Source organism: Engystomops pustulosus, chromosome 1, assembly GCF_040894005.1.
Source record: "Engystomops pustulosus chromosome 1, aEngPut4.maternal, whole genome shotgun sequence".
NCBI lineage: Eukaryota > Metazoa > Chordata > Amphibia > Anura > Leptodactylidae > Engystomops > Engystomops pustulosus.
In genome coordinates, this window is record NC_092411.1 from 61,665,764 (window position 1) to 61,687,563 (window position 21,800).

At 39.9% G+C, this 21,800-nt stretch overlaps 1 protein-coding gene across 2 annotated transcripts in view; it reads left to right on the forward strand.

Annotated features, from left to right (window-relative positions):
• The window catches only part of ADAMTS19 (ADAM metallopeptidase with thrombospondin type 1 motif 19), a 114,378-nt gene that overhangs the window by 30,696 nt on the left and 61,882 nt on the right, over positions 1-21,800 (forward strand). For both annotated transcript variants that reach the window (XM_072141766.1, XM_072141775.1), the window contains exons 7-8: positions 1,252-1,295; positions 20,110-20,215. In XM_072141766.1, coding sequence (XP_071997867.1) covers positions 1,252-1,295; positions 20,110-20,215 — 150 coding nt within the window. The remainder of the gene's footprint in view (positions 1-1,251; positions 1,296-20,109; positions 20,216-21,800) is intronic.

Below are 21,800 nucleotides of genomic sequence, written 5' to 3' on the forward strand. Positions count from 1 at the left end.
AGTCTGAGGCTACTGAAACTGTCAGTATTCTACCCTAAGTCTTCTAACAAACAACTAAATACTGAATATTATAGTATTTATTTAAATTATATATGTATATATATATATTAAATTTGACCTTTTAGCTAAGTATATTAAATGTAATAAAGTTAATGAGTGCTGTGTTACTTTGTCCCATCCATTTATACTTGCTGGAATTTATTAAGACTGGAGTTTTAAACCCAGCACGCCCAATGTGGCAAATGCTACAATGTGGCAGACATGGGGAGACTTCATAGAAGACATAAAAATTCTCCCCCACTGTATGTCCAGAGCACACTGTTCTCTGTTATCTTGCAGAAATAATGGGCACCTGCATCTACATGAGTGTCCATTGGTTATGCTCATTGTCAGCTGTAGCTATCTGCACTGGACATTAACCAAAATAGACTGTGCTACAGACCCGTTGGGGTATATTCAAATTCAAAGGGATGTTTTTATACTGAACCAGGTTTATCAAAGTGTCTAATACTTTCTAATGCTTAACAATAAATCTAAGAATGTCTACTCTTACTTATATCCTCTTATAATTGGCTCAGTTTGTGGCCAGCCAGGCCGTGGACAAGGCCTCCGTTCCTGATACCAAGCACCGTGACCATCCTTGTGCGCTAGGCTGCACTAGCCAGACACTCGGGTATTTAGGGTCCCGGCTTCCTCCAGCCACCAAAAAAGGCTAGGGCCCAGTTGTATTAGGTTTACTTGTACCTCTGTCACTAATCGTATACAGCATTGTAGATAAAGGCACTATAAAATTGCCTTGTTAAAATGCCCATTTGAAAACACTCAAGTCTGCAGTATAAATAATAGAGGAAGGATAGGTCAAAGGTTTAATCAAGAGCGACATTTTGTACGGCAAAATTGTACTCCATACTTTATACTGTAGACAGCTCCATGCTCTGTGTAGTGATCAGGCCAGTATAGCAACCATAAAGAATTTAAATAAAACTCAATCTGTGAGAATTGCCATAGCATCCAAGCCCTAAATGGCATTTCTCCCTCTCAATACCGAGCCTCACCACAGATTTAGATAAAGTTTGCAATACCTATTTGCTAATCCAAATCTTTACTTCCTTGTAGTCTAGGTTACAATAATGGATTCTTGTTTCTACCAACTGAGGCATAGTAAATCTGTGCAAATTGGTCACATAATTATTACTAGTCTGACAGACTTGATTGTGACTAATGTGTCGCTGTTTTCCCTCCTTCTCCTAGGACAGATTTCTGTGTCCATAAAGATGAACCATGTGATACAGTGGGTGAGTAAAATGTATTTACAATATGTCATTTTTTTATTTATTGGGCCTTATGTTCTTATCTAGTACAGATATAGCAGAACACAAGCCCCGGGTACAGTATATATATAATTTCCTATGATAGATATAGGTAGAATTTTACAATAATAACTACATTTCAGCTAGTGGATAAATGTAGTACAATATAATCTTATGTCATAACAATGCATGTAGGTTGTTTCATAATATACATAGAAACACAAAACATTACTCTATGTTTGTGTGCGTTTATGCTTCTATTGTTAACTTAAATTTTTGGAAACAAAAGCTCCTCCACCTGTGCTGGATCATAACTCCTTGTTCCTTGTTTCTATCTCAGGAGTTTTTCATTAACACAAGGAGTTCAAGGGGTTTTCCCAGGAAACAAGTTAGGCCCTATCCACAGGAGGTCAATGATGAGACCCCCCACAGATCACAAGAACGGGGGATCTGATGGGTTCCAAGGTACCTCTGTTCGACCCCTTGCCGCTCCCAGAGATGAGCGGAGCACACTGCATATGTCATAGAGATCATAGAGATGAATGGAACAGAATGGACATGCATGTACGTCTGCTCCGATTATATCTAGGAAAGACGAGGAGTCAGACAGAGATACCTCGGTCCCCCCCGTTCTCGTGATCTGTGAGGGTCTCATCACTGAGACCCCCACTGTTAGCAATTTGGGCTCTATCCTGTGGATCCTCTATCCTCTTTAACATTCAATAAAATATATGGTCTTTTCCAGAAGGAATTAAATAATTAAATATTAAAGCAAAATCAGTACAAATATGTTCAAACCATAGTCCTTAAGGTAACATCTAAAAGTTTAAGTTCAGTCTTATTTTTACCCCAAAAAATACAAGTAGAGATTAACATATATAGATGAAGTTCATCTCTTTTTGTTTCTATGATCCTCCATTAAGGAGAATGTACAATAAATGAAAGAAATATATTTTTTACTTAGCGTAGAGCTGGGACCAATGAGCATATAGTGGGATATTTATCATACGCCGGTACTCGTACACCAGTGTATGATAGACCCACTGCTGCATTTTTGCAGAGCAATACATCAAGAGGCTTCCGCGATTATTTCAGGGCCTCAGCGCCACTGATGTAGCACTGAGGTCCTGATAAATATGCCCCAATGTTTGTGTGATGGCTAGGGTGAAGGTTTTTGTGTGTCTGTAAATTTTTATGCCTAGAAGATTGATGCACAAGATTGTCAGCAAATTGTACTATTCTGTGGATTATGGTGTTGCTATAAAAACAACATGAATAAATAAATAATAAAACAGACCTACATGAATCTTTATGTCTTAAATGGCTATTTAGAAAATGCACAAACCAATTTACCCGTTTCAAGCAATTTCCTAACTGTTTTATTGCGATAGTCTGGAAATGAAAGCATGGCAGACATATGGGCTGTTCAATGTTTTGCTAAATGTTGTTGGCAGAAATAAATCCCAAAAGAAAGAAGCTTTTATACCAGGGTTCAACAGATTAGTCTACCTTCTACAGCCACATAGCACATATAGGGTCATTAGACTGATAGTTTGTAGAGTCGATCAAAGCTTGTGGGGGACACACAATACCCTTACAGTCAACCAGGTGATGGAGGTATCAAGAACTTAAAACACATAGGGCTGGTTTATGAAACTGCAGATACAGTTAAATCCCCTTAGGCAATTTGCATGGTACATGTCTAATGTTAGAGGGAGGCAGAGACATTAAATGAAGGTGCAGGACCCCAAGATAAAGGGGGAGAGAAACCTTACATGTATCCTATGGTTCCCAGGTTCAGGTGTAACTCTACACTCTGCACCCTGCAAGTTACGTCTGGACTAACAGTAATGTACAGAAAATAAACTTCTCCATTCTCCATTACCACAGAAAATGGATCCTTGATAAACTAGCACTTACAAAGGAAAACGGGACCCTAAAATTTTGATTCTATTTAGAGTCAATAAATGTTTATTGAAACATACAAAATACAACAGACATATCTGTCATGTGCAGGAGGCAATTGCATAGTGAACAATACAGGTTGCTTCCAAAAGACACCTAGGTAGCTATGGCATAGGGTAGAACATTAGGTTTCATAACGAAAAGGGTGGGGTTGGGTGTTGGGTAGAAGAATATAGAAAGGAAAGAATAAAGAAAAGAAGGATAAGAAGATAAAAAAAGAAAGAATGTTGTAGGGTATTGAGCCATTCCTGAAAGCCATTCCCTGAAAGTCATCCAATTGGACTATGTAGTGTAGAACTGCGTGATTCTGTCGTTATCAATTGCCCTCAACTCCTCCATTCTGAAAATGTGATTTAGAGCAGCAACCCAGTCAGCTCTTGAGGGAGGAGCTGAGGATCTCCAGCAGCGGGGGATAATCTGACAAGTGGCTACTAGAAAATGTCTTAGTAGATCCTTTTTTAATTTAGAGATAGGTCTTGAAAGAGCAGAGAGTAGGGCCTGTTCCGCAGTGAAGGTCACATGGGATTTGATCAATGCAATATATAGCTGGTTAATATTCTGCCACAGGGGGGCAATGAGAGGGCAACTCCACCAAATATGCAGCATGGTGCCTATGTCACTCTCACATCACCAGCACTGGTCCAAAATCTGAGGGTCAATTTGTCTCAGTTTAACTGGGGTGCGGTACTATTGTGCGAGAATCTTAAAGTTACGTTCCTAAAGTCTGCAGGATGATGAACATGAGTCAAGGTAAATGCAGTAGACCATTGTTCTGTGGTCAGTTCTTCTCCCAGGCCCTGATGATGGTTTTGATTCCTTTGTCTCACATGCCAAAAAAAAGCCATACGCTAGTAAGATGGTATGAGTGAGCTGGTGTTTAGTGAGGCATAATTCTTTAAATGTAGTGAGGGTGGATGTAAGAGGTGTTATGGGTGCCAGAGAGGAGACAAAATATCGCAGTTGTAGATAGTTAAGCCAAGAACCTGGTGTATTCCCAGTGCCTATATCCACTAGAGGGCAAAGTCCACTTTCATCCACTACATCTTTGATTCTAGGAAGTGCTCTTGGATGAAAACTCCAATTCTGACCTGACCCAAAGCATTTTTGTTTAGTAATGAAAAAGATCAAAGACACAAGTGGAACCCCCCCACCGCCCCCCATCTTGGGTCGTATGTGGAGGGTTTTTCTTATACGAGGGAGGGAGCCTCAACGTATAACATGGTGGCCAAATTTTTGGAGGGACATAAAGAAGGTTCAAAATTTCCCAGGAAACAGTCTGAAATAGGGAACACTCGAAAAAGGGCAATTCTCAGAGATAGCATTGAAAGCTTTAGTTAGAAGGGGGATTATTTCCAGTTTACACACTTTGTAAAATCTATGAGTGAAACCGTCAGGACCTGGACTTTAACCTATTTTAAGGTTTTTAACGACAAATGCAACCTCCTCTTCCAAGAAATCATTCTCCTGAGAGGAGGCCTCAGTGTCTGGATTAGTGGGTAATGAATTTCTCTCGAAGTAACTATCAATGGGCAATGTGGGAAGATTGGAGGACCCAGGTTGATTGTTTACAATGTTGTATAACTCTGAGTAAAATTCATCTAGTATCTTGTATTATTTATGTAGTAGTCCTTTATCTTGAGAGTTTATAGAAAAGATGTGGATGGTTGGGGTGCATGGATGAATTGCTTTGGCTAACTATGATCCACATTTATCTCCATATTGAAAGAAGCCTTTCTACGTGCGTTCCCTGATATTTTTGATCAAGAATAGACACGACTTGCTGTTGTATGGAGGAAATTTCAGCGTTCAAGAGTTCAGAGGGGGTAGATTTGCTAGAAAATTCTTTATCAGCTAATGATTGTATTCATGCTTTAAGTTTATGAGCTCTATCTCATTTCAATCTGGCCCCATGGGAAGTGAAAACGGTTTGTAATTTGCTTTTGAGAGCCTCCCATATAGAGACAGGTGTAGAGTTACTCAGAGAGGGGCTCTCTCATGTGGATTGATTTGCAACTTTCACTTCCTCTGCGCAAAACTGATCATCTAGGAGATGATCCTTGAATTGCCATGTGCCTTTTCAACCCGGAAAAGGAGAGCCTTCTAGTGAGCCAAAGACAGGGGCATTGTCGGACCATAAAAATGTATCAATGGAGCACCTAGGTAACATGTCCAGTAATCTGTGTGAGAGTAATAGATAGTCGAGCCTATGATATGAGTTGTATGCTGGGGAATGGTAACTGTATTCCTTAGTAAAAGGATGTAATGTGCGCCACATGTCAACCAAATTAAGAGCTTAAGCTCAGTTTTCAGTCTACGGCAAAGGAGATAGGTAACCTACCTGTGGTTGTGTCCAAGTCCACGTCCATCACCATATTGATGTCTCCCCCAGGACGATATCCGAGCCATTTGCGAATTCTGTCAGGGAGTGAAGGTCTGAGACACCAAAGGGGACCTGGTTAAAGTTAGGAAAATATACATTAGCAATGATAAAATCGGCACCTCCAATACTGATTTTCAAGAACACAAATCTACCGCCTGGGTCATATTTGAAGTCTATCAAGAAATAGTGAAGAGTTTTATGGAATGCTATCGAGACACCACCTGCTTTTTTATCTGGGTGTGGGCAATGAAACCATTGGCATTGGCTACAAAATGGGTTTCTTGGAAGAGGGCTATTAGGACCTTCTGTTTATTGAGCCAATATAATATTTGTCCCCTTTTTGCTTGGGCATTGAGACCCTTAACATTGAAAGAGCAAAAAGATAACGCCAGATTAGTCATGGTGATGCCTAAAAGATAGAAGGAAAAGTAATAAAAAGAAACAGTAGAGGGAGGGAATGGGATAGGCTTGGGCAAGGGGGGAATACAAATAGAGGAACCTAATGAAAACAATAACAAACAAGCAGCCCTTAATCTAAGATTAAGTTGGGGTATCACGCATGTATGCACGAACGGACCTGCCGTATGCGTAGACCTCAATGGGAAATTGGTAAGTTAGAGAGGAGGAGTACGCAAAAAGTATTTGCGACCCCCGGTTGCTGCAAATAAAGTATCACGAAAAAATTAAAATGATAGCTATCCAATATTTGTAGAACATTTTGAGAGGAAGGATCATATGGTCTTCTCCAACATTTACGGGCTATCTCTAAGGTAGCTCAGAGTCAGGTGAGCTGAACTAGAACCAAGCATGAGTACATAACCTAGGGAGTAATAAGCGCATGTAAGAAAAACACAACAGAATGCCGAAATACAACCCTATGGGAACTTGACTATACGCAGTGTCACATCATGTAACTTGGAGAGAACAGACTGCATCACTGGTAATCTCTGTCGTCCTCTGTAACCTCTGTGGTCTCGACCTCTTGGAGGTCTGGCTGGGAGTGGTGGGGATCCAAGTAAGCACTCCGGGATAGGAAGTCTCAGCCACTCTGTGATGACTGGGGCCGGGAAGCATAGGGTAGCTGAAAGATCAGGAACATCAACTAGATGTCGTAGAGTTTATCTGCCTTCTCTATGGTGGACATGTAGACAACTTTGTAATCCCCAGGAGTACAAAATGTTCCTTTGATGCGCTTAAGTAGTGTGAGACGGGATAAGTCCGGGAGTAGCTGCAAGTTAGCTCCTTGAAACAGGATATTCTTCATCCCCCTGTACTTAGACATAATGGTGTCCTTAATTTGATATTTATGAACCCTGCCGATGTTGACTCTGGGCGAGTCATGGTCGTTAGGTTTGACCTGTAGGGATCGATGAGTTTCAGAGGTGTATCAGACCTCAAGTATAGAATTAAAGATCCGTCGAAGGATGTCATGGAGATGAGAAGTTTCTATCGTTTACGGGAGGCCATGGGCCTTTATATTAGCTGAAGGGTATGTGAAGATAGGATACATTCAAGGTTGTCCACTCTCTTAGACAAGGTCGCATGACTGTCTTCTACAGTAGAGACTCTAACGGTCAGATTTTGAACATCTTCTCTCACCACCCCTAATTCCTTCCCCTATGACTGCTCCAAACGTGCCATGTAACTTTCCATGTCCACCCTAGTAGGCATAGATCAGAGGTGGGTACAGGGGGCTCTCAACCACACCAGGGCCCAAATTTCTTGTGATAAGAGAACAGACAGGAGCTTGGGCAACATCATCTGTGCATGTAGTGGCAACAGGGAGGAGTGTGTGGAGTAGGGTGATATTTTAGAATCCATTCCACATTGATATTAGGATGCTGGCAGGGAGGATGGGGGAGGTGAGATATTGGCTGCTGGTGACCATTCTTCTTGCGTGGATGGCCAATCTTCTCTCTGGGAAGGCCAGAGGACTGGAAAATGCAGGTTTTCTGGGAAGATGCCTAATGGTGGCCAGAGATTGTCACAGGGTGGTCCACATGTGCTGGGCACTTCACAGCCCAAGATGTAGCTGCTGCCTCACATGTAGCTGAAGGCAGAGTCAGTGATGGCCTTGGATCAGTGTCTGATGGCGTCCCTGATACACTGTGAGCGACTGTCATAGGCCTACAAGTTATGCTCTTGTATAATATGTGAGCCTGAGACACAGGCATTGGGGCCGGTCTTGCTGCTGGATCTGTGCTCTGATCGGAACAGGTTTCTGTGCGGCGTCACGCTGAATGGCAGGGCTGGAAGCTGCAGACACCACTATTTTGGAGGACTGCGCAGTCCGCACAGCCGCGGCTGACCACTGGGTTCAGATGAGCACCGACCCTGAGATTTCACCTGGCCAGCAGCGCTCCCCTGTTCAGTCTTGGTCCTGACACCTGGCAAGAGTGACTGTTGTAACTGGGAGGACGGTGCAGAGAAGCCGGTAGCCATGTTGGCGACACGTTTTAATGGGAGGGGACAGAAATTTTCTTATCCCTTGGACTGTCATCTTGAGCAGGGTAGCACCCGCTGCCTTGGGGTGTCCCCGTTTCTTGGGTCCCATTCTGAGCTCTGGAATGATGAATAGCAAGGTGGAACAGTTTAACACGGGGGTTCAGTGTGGGAGCTACTCTAAAACATGCCTAGCTTCCGCCATAGCCAGGCCACGCTCCTAAAATTTAGATTTTATTTAATCATCTTAAAAAAGATATGGCAGTCTAAAAATAGATCTGTACCTACCTAGGATTTTGTGGTCTCCAATTTTGATCAATTGACACAATAATTTGTAAAACAAAAAACCTTCCTTGGGTGTATATTGAGATGGGAATAACTCTCTCCATTCCTTTAAAGAATTTTGAGGAGACTAGAGACTAGAGTAGAATATACACATGATTCAGAATTCTACATTTATATTTCCATGTAGTTTTTTCTTTTTGTTAGTTGCATTGTATATTATCACATTTGTTTACTAATTAAGAAAATCTCAAGTCTGAAAGATTTAACTTTTGTGGGATCTTCAGATAGAATTGCCTACCTGTATTTAATGGCAGGCTGTTTATACTGCTTGATAGAAATACTTGATATCAGTGTGTTACCCTGTCCCAAACTTTTTGTATCCTATGATGGGCATTGTTCTATTGATTCTAGTATAGTTTAATTTTTTCTAAACACCTCACCATTCCAGAGTATTCAGTGTCAACATTTTCAGCCCTCTAATGTCAGATGGAGGGGGCTAGGCCGCAAGCTCCCGATCAAGATAGCGCTGCAGTAAAGTCAGTTTGGTCAGTATAGAGTCTTAAAAGCATAGTTTCATAGTATCAAATATTCTAATTTGTCTCTCCCTTGTCAGATGGTTTGTGCTAGCCAGGAGCGAAGAGCTTTTCTCCACCCATATGATACAGTACAGATGTTAAACTTTTGCCACTGATTGCTTAGGTACGGTGGAAGCTGGAGAGAAAATTCTAACTATTCTAGAATCATTGGAGTATTGGAAGAAATGCATATTCATATTTATTTACAAGAGAGAGATATAAAAACATGTTTTTGTAGCTTGACATTTTTCCCCCCAAGAGTGCTTCACAGGGACTAGAGATAAAAGGAGAAAAATTGATCACTCATACATGAATTCATTAATGATAAATAATAAAAAAAAATGTTTAGAAACATTTTTTTAAAGGTTGTGCACTGCAGTTCACAGTAACGTATACAATATACGGTAAGAAGAAATCAAAAGCTTTTTCAAGTAAAATTCATATTAGTCAATAACTTCAAAGGGCAAACACACTGAACTGAACAATAACAACTAACTTATGTGCATTGACTATAGCCAAGAATGAACACAGCAATTTGTTTCCTATTTTATCTAGACAGTCAGATGTTCTTGGTCTGTAAAATAATCATAATCCATGATGTGGTTCATATTATAATGTTGTCTATGCCAATAGTGTCCAGACTTTGCAACTTATTTGGTAAAGTTGTTGTATGGTAGTGTACCATATGTTCTAAGTCATGTGTTTCAGATTAGGAAAGTCTTGTTTTAATGAACTTAAAAGTATTATGAATTACCTTCAATGCAAATCTAGTTTACATTAACATTATAATTGCAATAGAATAATTTTGAACAAAAAAAACCAAAGTTCAACAGGGAAGGAGGGGGAGGGGATTTATTACATTCTTTTCTGTTATTTCTTTTTATGACTTGTTTTGGGTGCCTAGGATGTTTTGCTTTTTTTTGCAACTTTTCCGTCCTCCCAGCAAAATTTGTCATGACTGAGTTTTCCAGTGTTGCGTCTGATTTATTGGAATAAAGTCACTAATTTTTTCACAGTGGTTGCAAAAAGTCGCTATTTTGTGGCCCAAATAACTCCACTCCCTGCTTCTATAGGAAAAATATTTGAATAGGTTCCTAAAAAACATGCAACTTTTGTACAACTGAAACAGAGATGCCATATTTAACACCCTCTAAGATAAATCAAACAAGCCCAAACCTCCAAAAGAAAAGATGGACGCAAATTTCCAGACTAAAGAATAATAATACCATATTTTAATAACAGTGACCCAAATCCTAGCCACAATATACTTTCTACATTAGTCCCAACTCCGGAATTTTGTAATTGTTTTTTGAGAAAACCCACTTGGATCAGGGATTAAACAACATATGTTTCTGGTAGATTTCCTTTAATGCTAGTAATGTATATATTGTATGGCTTTGGTGTAAGTAGTTCTCATATCTCAACAAAATAAATATGTTTTAATACTAATAAAATTTAAGGCAAATTATAAGAAAAAAGGAAACAATAAATGAAGACTTTTGTATTAACACAGATTTTCTTCTCCCTTGGAATATGAACTCAATATAAATAAATTCAGTATATTTCATGTCTTCCTCACCGAATGCACCTGAAACTTGTTACTTTTCTTTGTAGTCAGTATTGCTTTAGGTTATATCTTTTATCTTTCAACAAGAGGCCACAGGTGTAGAACACATGTGCTTCCATACAAAACAGTACCCTGAATGGCGCAAGAAGATTGATGGGCAACTGCATCTCTGTAGATTGTTATGAAACGTTATGAATGCACCCTGATTATGTATATTATTTACTATCTTTATAACATTTCCATATTTGAATCCTTGAGTTTTCATGGAGAATTATTCAAATCAGTTTTGCTGTATTCTTTATTACCATAGTTTGCACTAAATTCACAATACCATGTCCCACAATCTATGATGAGATTAGCCCGTGTCTACATCTATCACTCTGTGGATAGAGAAGCTTTTTAGTGATTTATTTTAAAGTATCCACTTAATTAATCTGTTAGCAGTGAGTTGCCCCATACATTTTGGCTCCTTCAAAGACGGCTTTTAACTAATTTTTTAGCTAATTTTCTTCTTGGAACACCTGAGCCATAAACTGGTTATTTATTACACATATAACATTGTACAGGACAGTGATTTAGTCTCTCAAGTATCAAGCCTTTTTGGACTTATTCACCAAGAGAATTTTTTATGTTTTTACCTAAGAATTTTCTTTCGGCCATGTATCTTCTATTTTTTAAGACTGCCCTTGGTTTCTAAAAGTGGTGCAGTTCGTTTCTATACATCAATTTCCAACTATAATGTAGAATTCAATTTACACTATTTATTTTTAATAATGAATGAAGTCATAGCATTTTTTCCCAATTGTTTAGTTCACCAATTAGTGTGAAGTTCTTCCCGAAGTATTATGTTTAGTTTATTTGATTTTACTAAATAATTTATTTCAATTAATCTTTTGTGATTTTAGTGTATTGGATTAATATTTCAATTATTTCCTTTTTATTGTAATTTTTTTTTGTCCCTTTAGGTGGCTTGTATAAATAAATTTACATATAAATATGTTAGGGCATATTTGAAGTGAAACTGTCAGCAGAAAACAAACTAATAAACCTTTACCAATAGGTTGTCAACTGGCTTAACACCTTACAGATCATGTTTCTTTCATGGACAAATTTGTCTGTGATTGATGTTCCTGCATTTAGGGACATCACTTGCCGGTTCTCCTGAAGGCTAAAGCATGACATCAATCACAGCAAATTGTGGGCAGAGCTTGATTTCAATGTTAAACTTTCCTCCCCTGTGTCTTTATACAATCATTTTACATTTCATTTCAAAGTTAAAATTTTGGATGATGCCTCCACCTTGGGCCATGAAAGAAACATGATCTAGATGGTGTTAAGCTGCTTGACTACATATTGGTGGTGGTTAGGCCAATTTCTGATGACAGGCTGCCTTTAAGGTATGCCCTAGCATGCCCTAACAAGACCACTTCATTATCAGCACCACAACCTACAAAGCGTTAGAAAAAGAAAGCAAACTTAAAGAATGAGCTACAAGAACATAATTACTTAGAAAGAAGTCTGTACCCCTTGACAAATATGGCATTTGGCCCAAACACTGGATGCATTTCCACTCCCCATATTTTTCTCGACTTAGCCACCTTTTAGTAATTGGTGAATAACAATGGCGGGTGTGACCCTGAGTTGCTTTTACTCTTTTTTGAATTCATCAGTAGGACAGGTACCCGGTAGAGATAAACCACTGGCTCATTATTCACACAAGGATCAAATCTCCTCTACTTGAGCCCAAGATAAGTACATAAGTACAAAACATTTGCAAAGCTTTCCAGTTTAACATGTAAGGACATATATGCACTTTAGAACAATTCTCAAAGGTCAACAAAAAGAATTATTGTTACTGTGTCCGCTAATTCTCCAACTTCCATCATCTGAAACCTTTAGCCTTCTTAAATGAGGCTTACATAGCCGATTTGGCATCATTACATCTCTAATATAATATTTGTAATGTCTAAACTGTAAAGCTGATACACCACTCCTGCTAAGCGAATGCATTGGCTTAAATATGTTTACATGTGCTGTGCATATGTACTCCCTTCTATAGACATAGGATAAATATTGAATATCAAAAGGGAATATTGTAGTTAAACACGACAGCTTCAAGTGAGATGTCACAGACAGTGATAAAGTGCTGCACTGTTACGTCACACGATAGTTATGGTTTCAATTAGACCCACTCACATTACCTTCTCCCAGCTGTGACTAAGTTGAATTAGGTGAGAATTCATTTTATCCAATAATTGGAAATCACTGGACTCTTTAGATGAGATCACCACATACAGTATATTATTTATCTGGGCAATTATTTATGTGTTGTAAAACATAGAATATTTAACAATGTTGTGACCATGCCCTGTCCATAGAGTGATAATGATCATTTCACTGAAATATTTTCTTTTTTCAGGCTAAGCGGTCATTCTTTACACTTACTTTACAGGTATATGTCTTGTATATATAGTGCTGATGATTGTGTATTCTAAACACCATCTGAAATTTATGTTTCTTTAATGTTATATAGGTTCTAGTGGGGTGGGGGGGGTATACAAATAACTTATGTTCTATACTCACCCCTCTCCACCCTTTACAATATCAGAAACCGTCTTGAAAATTCAGCTTTCATAACACACATATATAGGCAAGTTCAGCCAAGAAGAGCTGAAGGACACATCTGTCCATAGATGTCATTTAGAAACACCCTCTATAGAAAACAAGCCAAAACGAATAGATCCTACTTTTTATGAAGTTTTGACCTTTAGGTTAGCCCTCATTTTAATAAATCCACAGGAAGTTGCTTATTATCTGGAAAAATGCATTCATAACTCAATATGTAATGTGAAACAAGAACATCTGTTTTGTTGAAGACATTTGTATTTTAAATGTGGACATATAGAGAAGTGCCTCTATATTTTATTAAACACACTGGTAATTAACATAAGCAACAACAAAAATTGAAAAATACAAAAAATACTTTCTGATATGTGGTTATTACAGCTGCACACCACAGAAACTGTGGGGAAGTTTTATCAAGAGTGTCATAAGGTAAAACAATTTTTTGTATTGGAGTTACACCATAAATATGAAAGGTTGGGTGCTCTAGATAGGGTCCCAGTCCCATGAGTAATTAGATATAAAATTCAGTTACACTCAGTTTATCTTTTGCAGGAAGTGAATTTTTTTAAATTTTGCAAACAATTATAAATGTGACGTTTTGGTCATACATTGACCTTCATTAGGCACAGTTTGCTTGAAATTGGCTTACTGTAAATGCTGCTATTAAGGCGGAGAAAGGAAATGTCGAGAGATCTGCTCTGTGTAGAAGTCGCGCTACACAAATGCTGAATAACAGCATTTACAATAAGCTGATTTCCAGCAAACTGTGTCTGATGAAGGTCAAGGTATGACCTTTATTTGTTTGCGAAATAAAACATTTTCACTGCTTGCAAAAGAAAAATTCAGCGTGACTGGATTCTATATCTCTTAAGGTAAAACTAGTCTGTAGCAGGTTTATCACTGTGTATTATGCCAAAAGATTAATCTAGTATAGTATAAGACTGTCTACTACTATTAGTTGGCTTAGTTTACACCAGAAAGCAGCGCCAAAAGTCTTCCTCTGTCCACAGAGTGTGGCTTTGGTGGTGTTGGTATTGTCTTTGTCAGTTTCCTGTGTGAACACACACTTAGCTAGTTGGTGGATTTGGGATTGTCTGCACCCTACCCCAATCCTCCTGCTTCTCAGTCTGGTTTGATTGATAGACTTCAGCTACATTCGCCTGGAGCAGTCTCCTATAATTGTTTCCATTTAGTCAAATGTCAGTTTTAATTTTGCTTGACCTGCTCCTTTTCTGTGTAATTATTTTTTTCCCTGTGCTATACTGCTGTTTATTCTGGTTTTCTAATCTTGGCTATTGTACCTATGACTATCTCTTCAGACTCCAAGTTTGTACTGTGTATGTTATCTTTATTGTGACTCGGATCTCTGGCTTCCCTTTTTGTATTACTTGTTTATGTGTCTTGTTTTGTGTCTGCACCGTGGCTTAGGGAGTGACCATGTTCGTGGTTGTCCCGTATCACCTTAGGCACGTGAGGCAAGTAGGTAGGTAACAGGGGCTCAGTATAGGGCTGTGGAATCTGTGAGAGCTATATAAATAAAGGAATTAATTTATTTATTAGTGTTCTCGAGTTCTGTATTGTTATAGCCTGTGACACATTACTGAATTCCCCCCACTGAAATTTTTTAAAAGAGCTGATTCATCAAGTGAAATGCTCTAGGTATGAAAAGATTTAATATTTAGTATCCTTTCCTTTTTCTATTTCTAAGTCCTATTTCCCAGTAATGTAATGCCCAGCATCCTCCCCAGTAATGTAATGCCCATGCAGCCTCCCCAGTAACGAAATGCTCAGCAGCCTCCTCCATTAATGAAATGCCCATGCAGGCCCCTCCAGTAATGAAATGCCCAGCATCCTCCCCCAGTAATGTAATGCCCAGCAGCCTCCTCCAGTAATGTAATGCTCAGCATCCTCCCCCGGGAATGTAATGCCCATCATCCTCCCCCAGTAATGTAATGCCCAGCATCCTCCCCCAGTAATGTAATGTCCAGCATCCTCCCTCCAGTAATGTAATGCCCAGAATCCTCCCCCAGTAATGCAATGATCAGCATCCTCCCCAGTAATGTAATGCTCAGCATCCTCCCCCAGTAAAGTAATGCTAAGTATCCTCCCCCAGTAATCTAATGCCCAGCATCCTCCCTCCAGTAATGTAATGCCCAGCATCCTCCCCCAGTTGTGTAATTCCCTGCATCCTCCCCCAGTAATGTAATGCCCAGCATCTTCCCCTCACTAATGAAATGTGAAGCAGCCTCCACCCGCTAATGAAATGCCCAGCAGCCTCCCCTAAATGATGAAATACCCAGCAGTCGTCCACACAGTACCTCTCATTATACAAAAAAAAAATAAACTTGCCTCCAACACTTCCCACACCCCTCTTCACTCTAAATGTCACATGGGGCATTTACATTGTGTATAGAAACACCACGCAAACCCTTGAGGGCGAGACTCAGCCTGATCACATATGCGCTTCCATTGAAACACATGAATAGGTTAATTAGCAACTTTTTCTTGCAGGGAAAGCTTACATTTTTTTATGACAGGGGCTCATTTAATAAGGGTCACTCTTCGCACTTTGGTCAGACTGTTCACCATTTTCGGTGCTTGCACAGGTATTTAAGAAGCGTCTGTGCTGGGATTGTGTCGGACATGACCCTTTTTGTTGTCCAGCTGCACTGGCTTCCATGCGACACAATTTGGGGGGCGTGTTGGGGGACAATCCGACTGATTCGGATTTAACTTTCAAATTGTGTTGCAAGACCAAGCACGAAGATGCACCACTAAAAAAATGGTGAACTCGGATCTGAGAGGGGAAGCGACACATTCATGATATCGGGCGCACAATCTTAGTGAATGCACATTCACAATGCACTTTCTGTGAGCTCCAGTGACCCTGTAAGTAAATGTGCCCCAGTTTGTTACGTGTATTGTAAAGATTGTCCTGGTAATGTCAAGATAAAATATATAATTTTTTTGAGTCTTATACATTTTAATTAATTCAATTTAACTGTATTAATTATATGCTTTAAAAAAGGTGAAAAAGGATAATGTAGTGATATATAAAGAGGTCTCTGAGAAGATACATCTCTATATACCAGTACATTAAAGAGTAACCGTAAAGGTGTCTTTTCTCAAATTAATATCTCTAAAACAACTTTGCTGATTTGCCTTTATTACCTATATGCAGCAGTTTCTTTGCTATAGCCCTCAGATTACCTCAGTGCTGCAATGGCTGCCTCCTCTCCATGTGCTGATAAGCCCTATGAGACAATATCTTGTTTACACTTTGTTTCTGGTCGGTTTCATGGGAGGGAAGGAACTGCTGCTCCCTGCTCACAGGGGAAGAGGTCATGTGTCAGTGAATGTAGCAAAGCTTGTATCCGCTCTGTCCAGATAAGCTATTAACCCTTTAGCTCACACAGCACAGGCTGTAGACTGTATGTAACTGGATTACTTATCATTTTTTCCACTTATTACATGTTCTCTGCTCCTCCATGTGATGGAAGCTGCCAGGCTGGTCACCATATAAATACTGTATGTGCATTGTGCAGTGTTCACTGGATTTTATTGTGGGAAATTAAATTGCTTTGAGAGAGAACACAAGGCAACTTGGGATCTGTGGGCAAGCTAACTGGCCTCAGCCTGAGGGCATAGATTGACAGACATTAATGTCCACCCACTTCACCTCTGGTGAGAAAGATTTTTGTCACTTTCAGAACAGAAAATGCCATAACTTTGGAAAAAAAAGTACGGGCAGCACAAAGTAGGCGTCGTTCTGTTTTCAAAGGTGGAATCACACATAATAATTTGTTAAAATCAATTGACAGTAGGTAAGTGTATAGGCCAATGGTTAAGATCACTCAACGGTTTGAGAAAGCGCTAGGAAGCGCGAAACAGCCCGTCACCAAGCCCTGCTACTTCCCTGTACCATGCACCGATAATAAAGGACTTTTGCACGTTATGGTGAGTGCCGCTCTTCTTTTCTTCATTTCAACTTTACATGGACTATCTAGCTGAACACCACCAACGTTGTCTGGCTACTGGGGCACCGTACCTTAGGAGGCACTATTGGAAGGCATACGACTACCGGCACTCTATAGGAACTGGATGGCGCCCAGCAACTACTTTGATTGTGTAATCACTCTATTTCTATTGCATGATAAAGAGTGCAGATTGTAGATTTAAACAAAATCTGACCATAAATGTATTAATTGGATAACATTTAATAATTTAGAGACTTTGGGGGACATTTATCATACCGCCTCTTGATGTATCGAACCGGAAGGCTGCGCAGGGTTTATTCTACGCCAGGCAGGGCATGTGAAAAGTCGCCGGTGCCTGCAAGTGCACCGGTGGGGGACAGTAACACCCCATGCCGGCCCACTCCCGGCTGGTTGCGCCCTCTGCTCGGCTGGCTGCGCCGCCCCTTCATGCCCCTTCATGCCCCACTGGCGTGTAGGTGGTGGAGAGGGCTATATAGTATATAGCAATGAGCTAGCATTTGCAATTATTTCAGGGTCTGATAAATATGCCCCTTTGTGTCAGGGGAAACCCTCAGGGATGTTGAAATACCATGCATGGACACTTTATGGTATTTTCCCGATGACTTTGGTTCCTGTTCTGCGGACAGTGTAAAGCATATATTCAAAGCATGCCCTACCTGACATCTCCTCAGAGAGGATTCCCTCCGTCCCCTCTGCCCCACATCTCCTGAGAGAAGATTCCCTTGCAGGAACAATATCAGACAGATACATTGTGCAACCCTTCCCGAATTTAAGCCGAGTGGGCATTTTTCAGCTCAAAAATTATGGTGAAAAACTTGCCTTATAGTCAAGTATATATATAGTATGTGAATAAAGTCTAAGCTGAAGCAAAAGTCTAAGTGAAGATAGTTTTATTCCACCACATCAATAGTTAAAGCATTACAGTTATTTCTATAACTATTGATGTGGTAGAGTAAAACTTTGTCACACTTGGACACTGCTTCACCTTGGACTTTATTCACATGTTCATGGGTAAGGTCTGGCTAACCTTATGAAACTCGCATCTGACTTTGCTATACATGTGCTGCTCCAAATAACTATTAATTTGTGACTATAATAATTATTTACACCAGATATGAAATAACTGTGTCTCTTCTCAGCAATGCAGGTGAATGGTATTTTGATGTTGTTATGCCCATACCTAATGCTACTTTATAGACGTGTCCCTGGGAGTAGTGACATAAAATGAAAATGGGCGTTTGGCTGCTTTATGCAATTGAGCTGCCAATACATGCAAATACAGATGATGAGATCCATGAAATGGATATAAAGCACAAAGACATTCTCAGCTCTCCAAACTCACCTATAACATGCTTCAAAACCGGAAAAAGACTTTATCTGTCTGTAGCTAGAAAGTCTAGTAGATTAAGTCTCTGCACACTGCTGCTTGCCAGCAGGAAGTACCTGTGTCTGAGCTGGTCTTGTAATGCAGGAGAAAGGGGCAGGAGGCAGAGAGTATTGAAATGTGCAGTCAAGAGAAGCTATTCATGAGAAGAATCCGACCATAGTCAAAAGATTTATGTTTGGATCCAGGGGCAACCAAAATTGTGTACACCAGGACTGATAATAATGATAATAGCTTCTCTTGTCTGCACACTGCCCCTACACATAGCATTACAAGACCAGCTGAGACAGCAAGCAGCAGTGTGCAGAGACTTACTCTACAAATGACAGACAACATAAGGTCTTTATCCGGGAGGAAGGCAGTAGGCAGTAGAGCTAACGATGCGTGTTATAGGTGACTTAGCAAAGCGAGAAAGACCCATCTAATGGATCTCATCATTTCTCATCTCTGATCTGTCTCATCTCTCTTTTTCTATGTGTCAGATACTAGTAGGATGTTTAGAAGCTAAATAAAAGTGTACATAAGCCCTGTACCATGATAATATAACCACATTGTCAGCACACAGCATCTCATAGCACATGAAGTGTCTGTGCACTTTCTAAAAGCCTGCAAACATTCACTACTGAATGTAAAAATGGAAAACTCTGCCAGGTCAAACCTGGCGTAGTTTTGTCCACCAGCGCAGCAAGGACGGCAGATGTATCCACAATGGCGGATTATTAGTTTACCTCGGAACAAAGTAGTTGTGGACATACAGGAAGTCCAAATGGTTACACAGAAAACAAGCCATAGTACTGTTCTATAAACAGAAAATGGAGTGGAACAAAACATAGAAAGGCAAGAACAGAAAAAGTCAGTTACAATGGCTTAAAGTCATTTTCATTGGCCATCGGTGCGTGAGAGCCTAAAGACAGACAAGAAGGAGGAAAAAAGATGGTGGAGATTAGACATATTACATTTATTATGCAAATTAAAAAGTTGTTGAAGTTGAAAAATTGCTTGAGATTTTGTCATTATGTGTGAGAGTGCATACTTTTTTATGAAAGCATGAAGAATATATATTTTGTCTGTTTATATGAGCATTTTACTCTTACACTGTTAAAGGGCATCTATCACCAGGATGAAGGATTGTAAACCAAGCACACTGACATATTGGTGTGTGCCCCTCTGGGAGGATCCACTTTTCTTTAAGGTTCTTAATTATGTTAGGAATTAAAGGCTTTAAAAATAATGCATATAATCCTAAGGGGCTCCATTAAAACCTATAGAGATCAGAGCCCCTCTGGGTCATTTGCATATATATATATATATTTTAAAAGGGAATAAGAAGCAATAGGAAGAGCAGATCTTGCCAGAGGGGGCACACATAGATGTGTCAGTGTGCTTGGTCTACATTTCTATAAATTCTATGTATTATGTTGAACTTTAAGTACAGATGTGTCCTTGCTTGCTTCCTCCTATATAGATATATTTAGATATATGTGTCTAATATACAGTAGCTCAAAATTAACATCCAATATATTTCAAGGAATTAAAAGAAAAACAAACTCCTCGTAATTAAGTGACATGTAATTGCAGGCATTGCATATCTGAATGGAATGTGCAGTGACAAAAGAAAATGTATAATTGCTGAAGATAATGGATTGAACCTTGCCTTTACAATTGCTCATGAGATGGGTCACAAGTAAGTTATTCATTGTTTACTAAAATAAAAATATTGTATTATGTATAAATCATTTTAAGAATTGTGAAAAAATGTTCACGAATATATACACATTTTAATCACTGTCAAAAAGTATTGGGGGGGGGAGCTGTTGGCAAAAGACAGCAAATACATGTCAATGTTAGGGCATGTTTAGATACAAGACATATTTATAGTTGTTGGGGCATGTTTTGTTCACTTAAAGGGATACTCCTATTTCAGCAAGTAAATATTATTATTTGTTTAATCAAACTTTATATATATTTCCATTATACATTTTATATCAATTCCACACATTTCTAGATCCCTGCTTGCTGTTATTCCATGGAAAACTTTTGTTTACTTCCAGTAGATAGAAATCTGACCATGGTCCCACAAGTGCACGACTCTTATTACTCTCTATAATACTAATAAGCTGTGCACCTGTGTGACCATGAACAGATTTCAGTCCACTGGAAGAAAGCATAGAAACTTCCTATATAATGACAGCAAGCAGAGATCTTGAAAACCACTTTAAAGGAAACCTACCACTTGTAGTGGCAGGTTTCCGATGGCAATACCGAGCACCAGCTCAGGGTGAGCTGGTGCCGGAGCTTATTTCAGTTAGTGTTTTAAACCGCGGTATCGCGGTTTAAAACACTTTTTAAACTTTATAGCCGGCGCAGGCAGGTACGTGCTCGGCGCTTACCATGCGCGCGGCTACATAGGAAGTGAATGAGAGCCGCGCGCATGGTAAGCGCCGAGTGCGTACCTGCCTGCGCCGGCTATAAAGTTTAAAAAGTGTTTTAAACCGCGATACCGTGGTTTAAAACACTAACTAAAATAAGCTCCGCCACCAGCTCACCCTGAGCTGGTGCTCGGTATTGCCATCGGAAACCTGCCACTACAAGTGGTAGGTTTCCTTTAAATGAGTTGGCCCAAGTTTTAAAGTTATTCCATTTCCAAAGGGTTCTCATCAATCCTCTTGTTCGTAGTTGGACTGGTTGATGGCAGAGGGAGTGTTAAGCACAGAACATTTAAGCACAGCATGCATTGAGCAGTATGAGAAACTCATGGCTATTTTAGAGTAATAAGCAAATACTGGAAATCAGCAAAGCACAACAGAGACATTATAAAGAAATACACCAAGGGTGTAAAAACAATGGGGCACATTTACTAAGGGTCCGAACACTGCATTTTCGTCAGGTTTCCCGACTTTTTACCATTTTTCCCTGAATTGCCCCGGGTTTTTGGTGCACGCGATCGGATTGTGGCGCTTCGGTGCAGGCATGCATGCGACACAGATTGGGGGCGTGGACGTCGGAGGACCCGACTGATTCTGACAAACCGCGGAATTTAAAAACCAAATTGTGTTGCAAGATCAGCACTCACCTGCACCGGGAAGAAAAAGGTGAACTCCGGCTGACCTCAGCAGGGGAAGCGACGGATGCAGGAAATTGGATCTTAGTGAATTGCGGCACCTCCGAATCCTTGTCGGATATTCCGGGTCGGCGGCGTCAACTGGATGGGTAAGTAAATGTGTCCCAGTATGTGAAGTTTGCCTGTGTAAAGTGCATAGAGCGCCAGA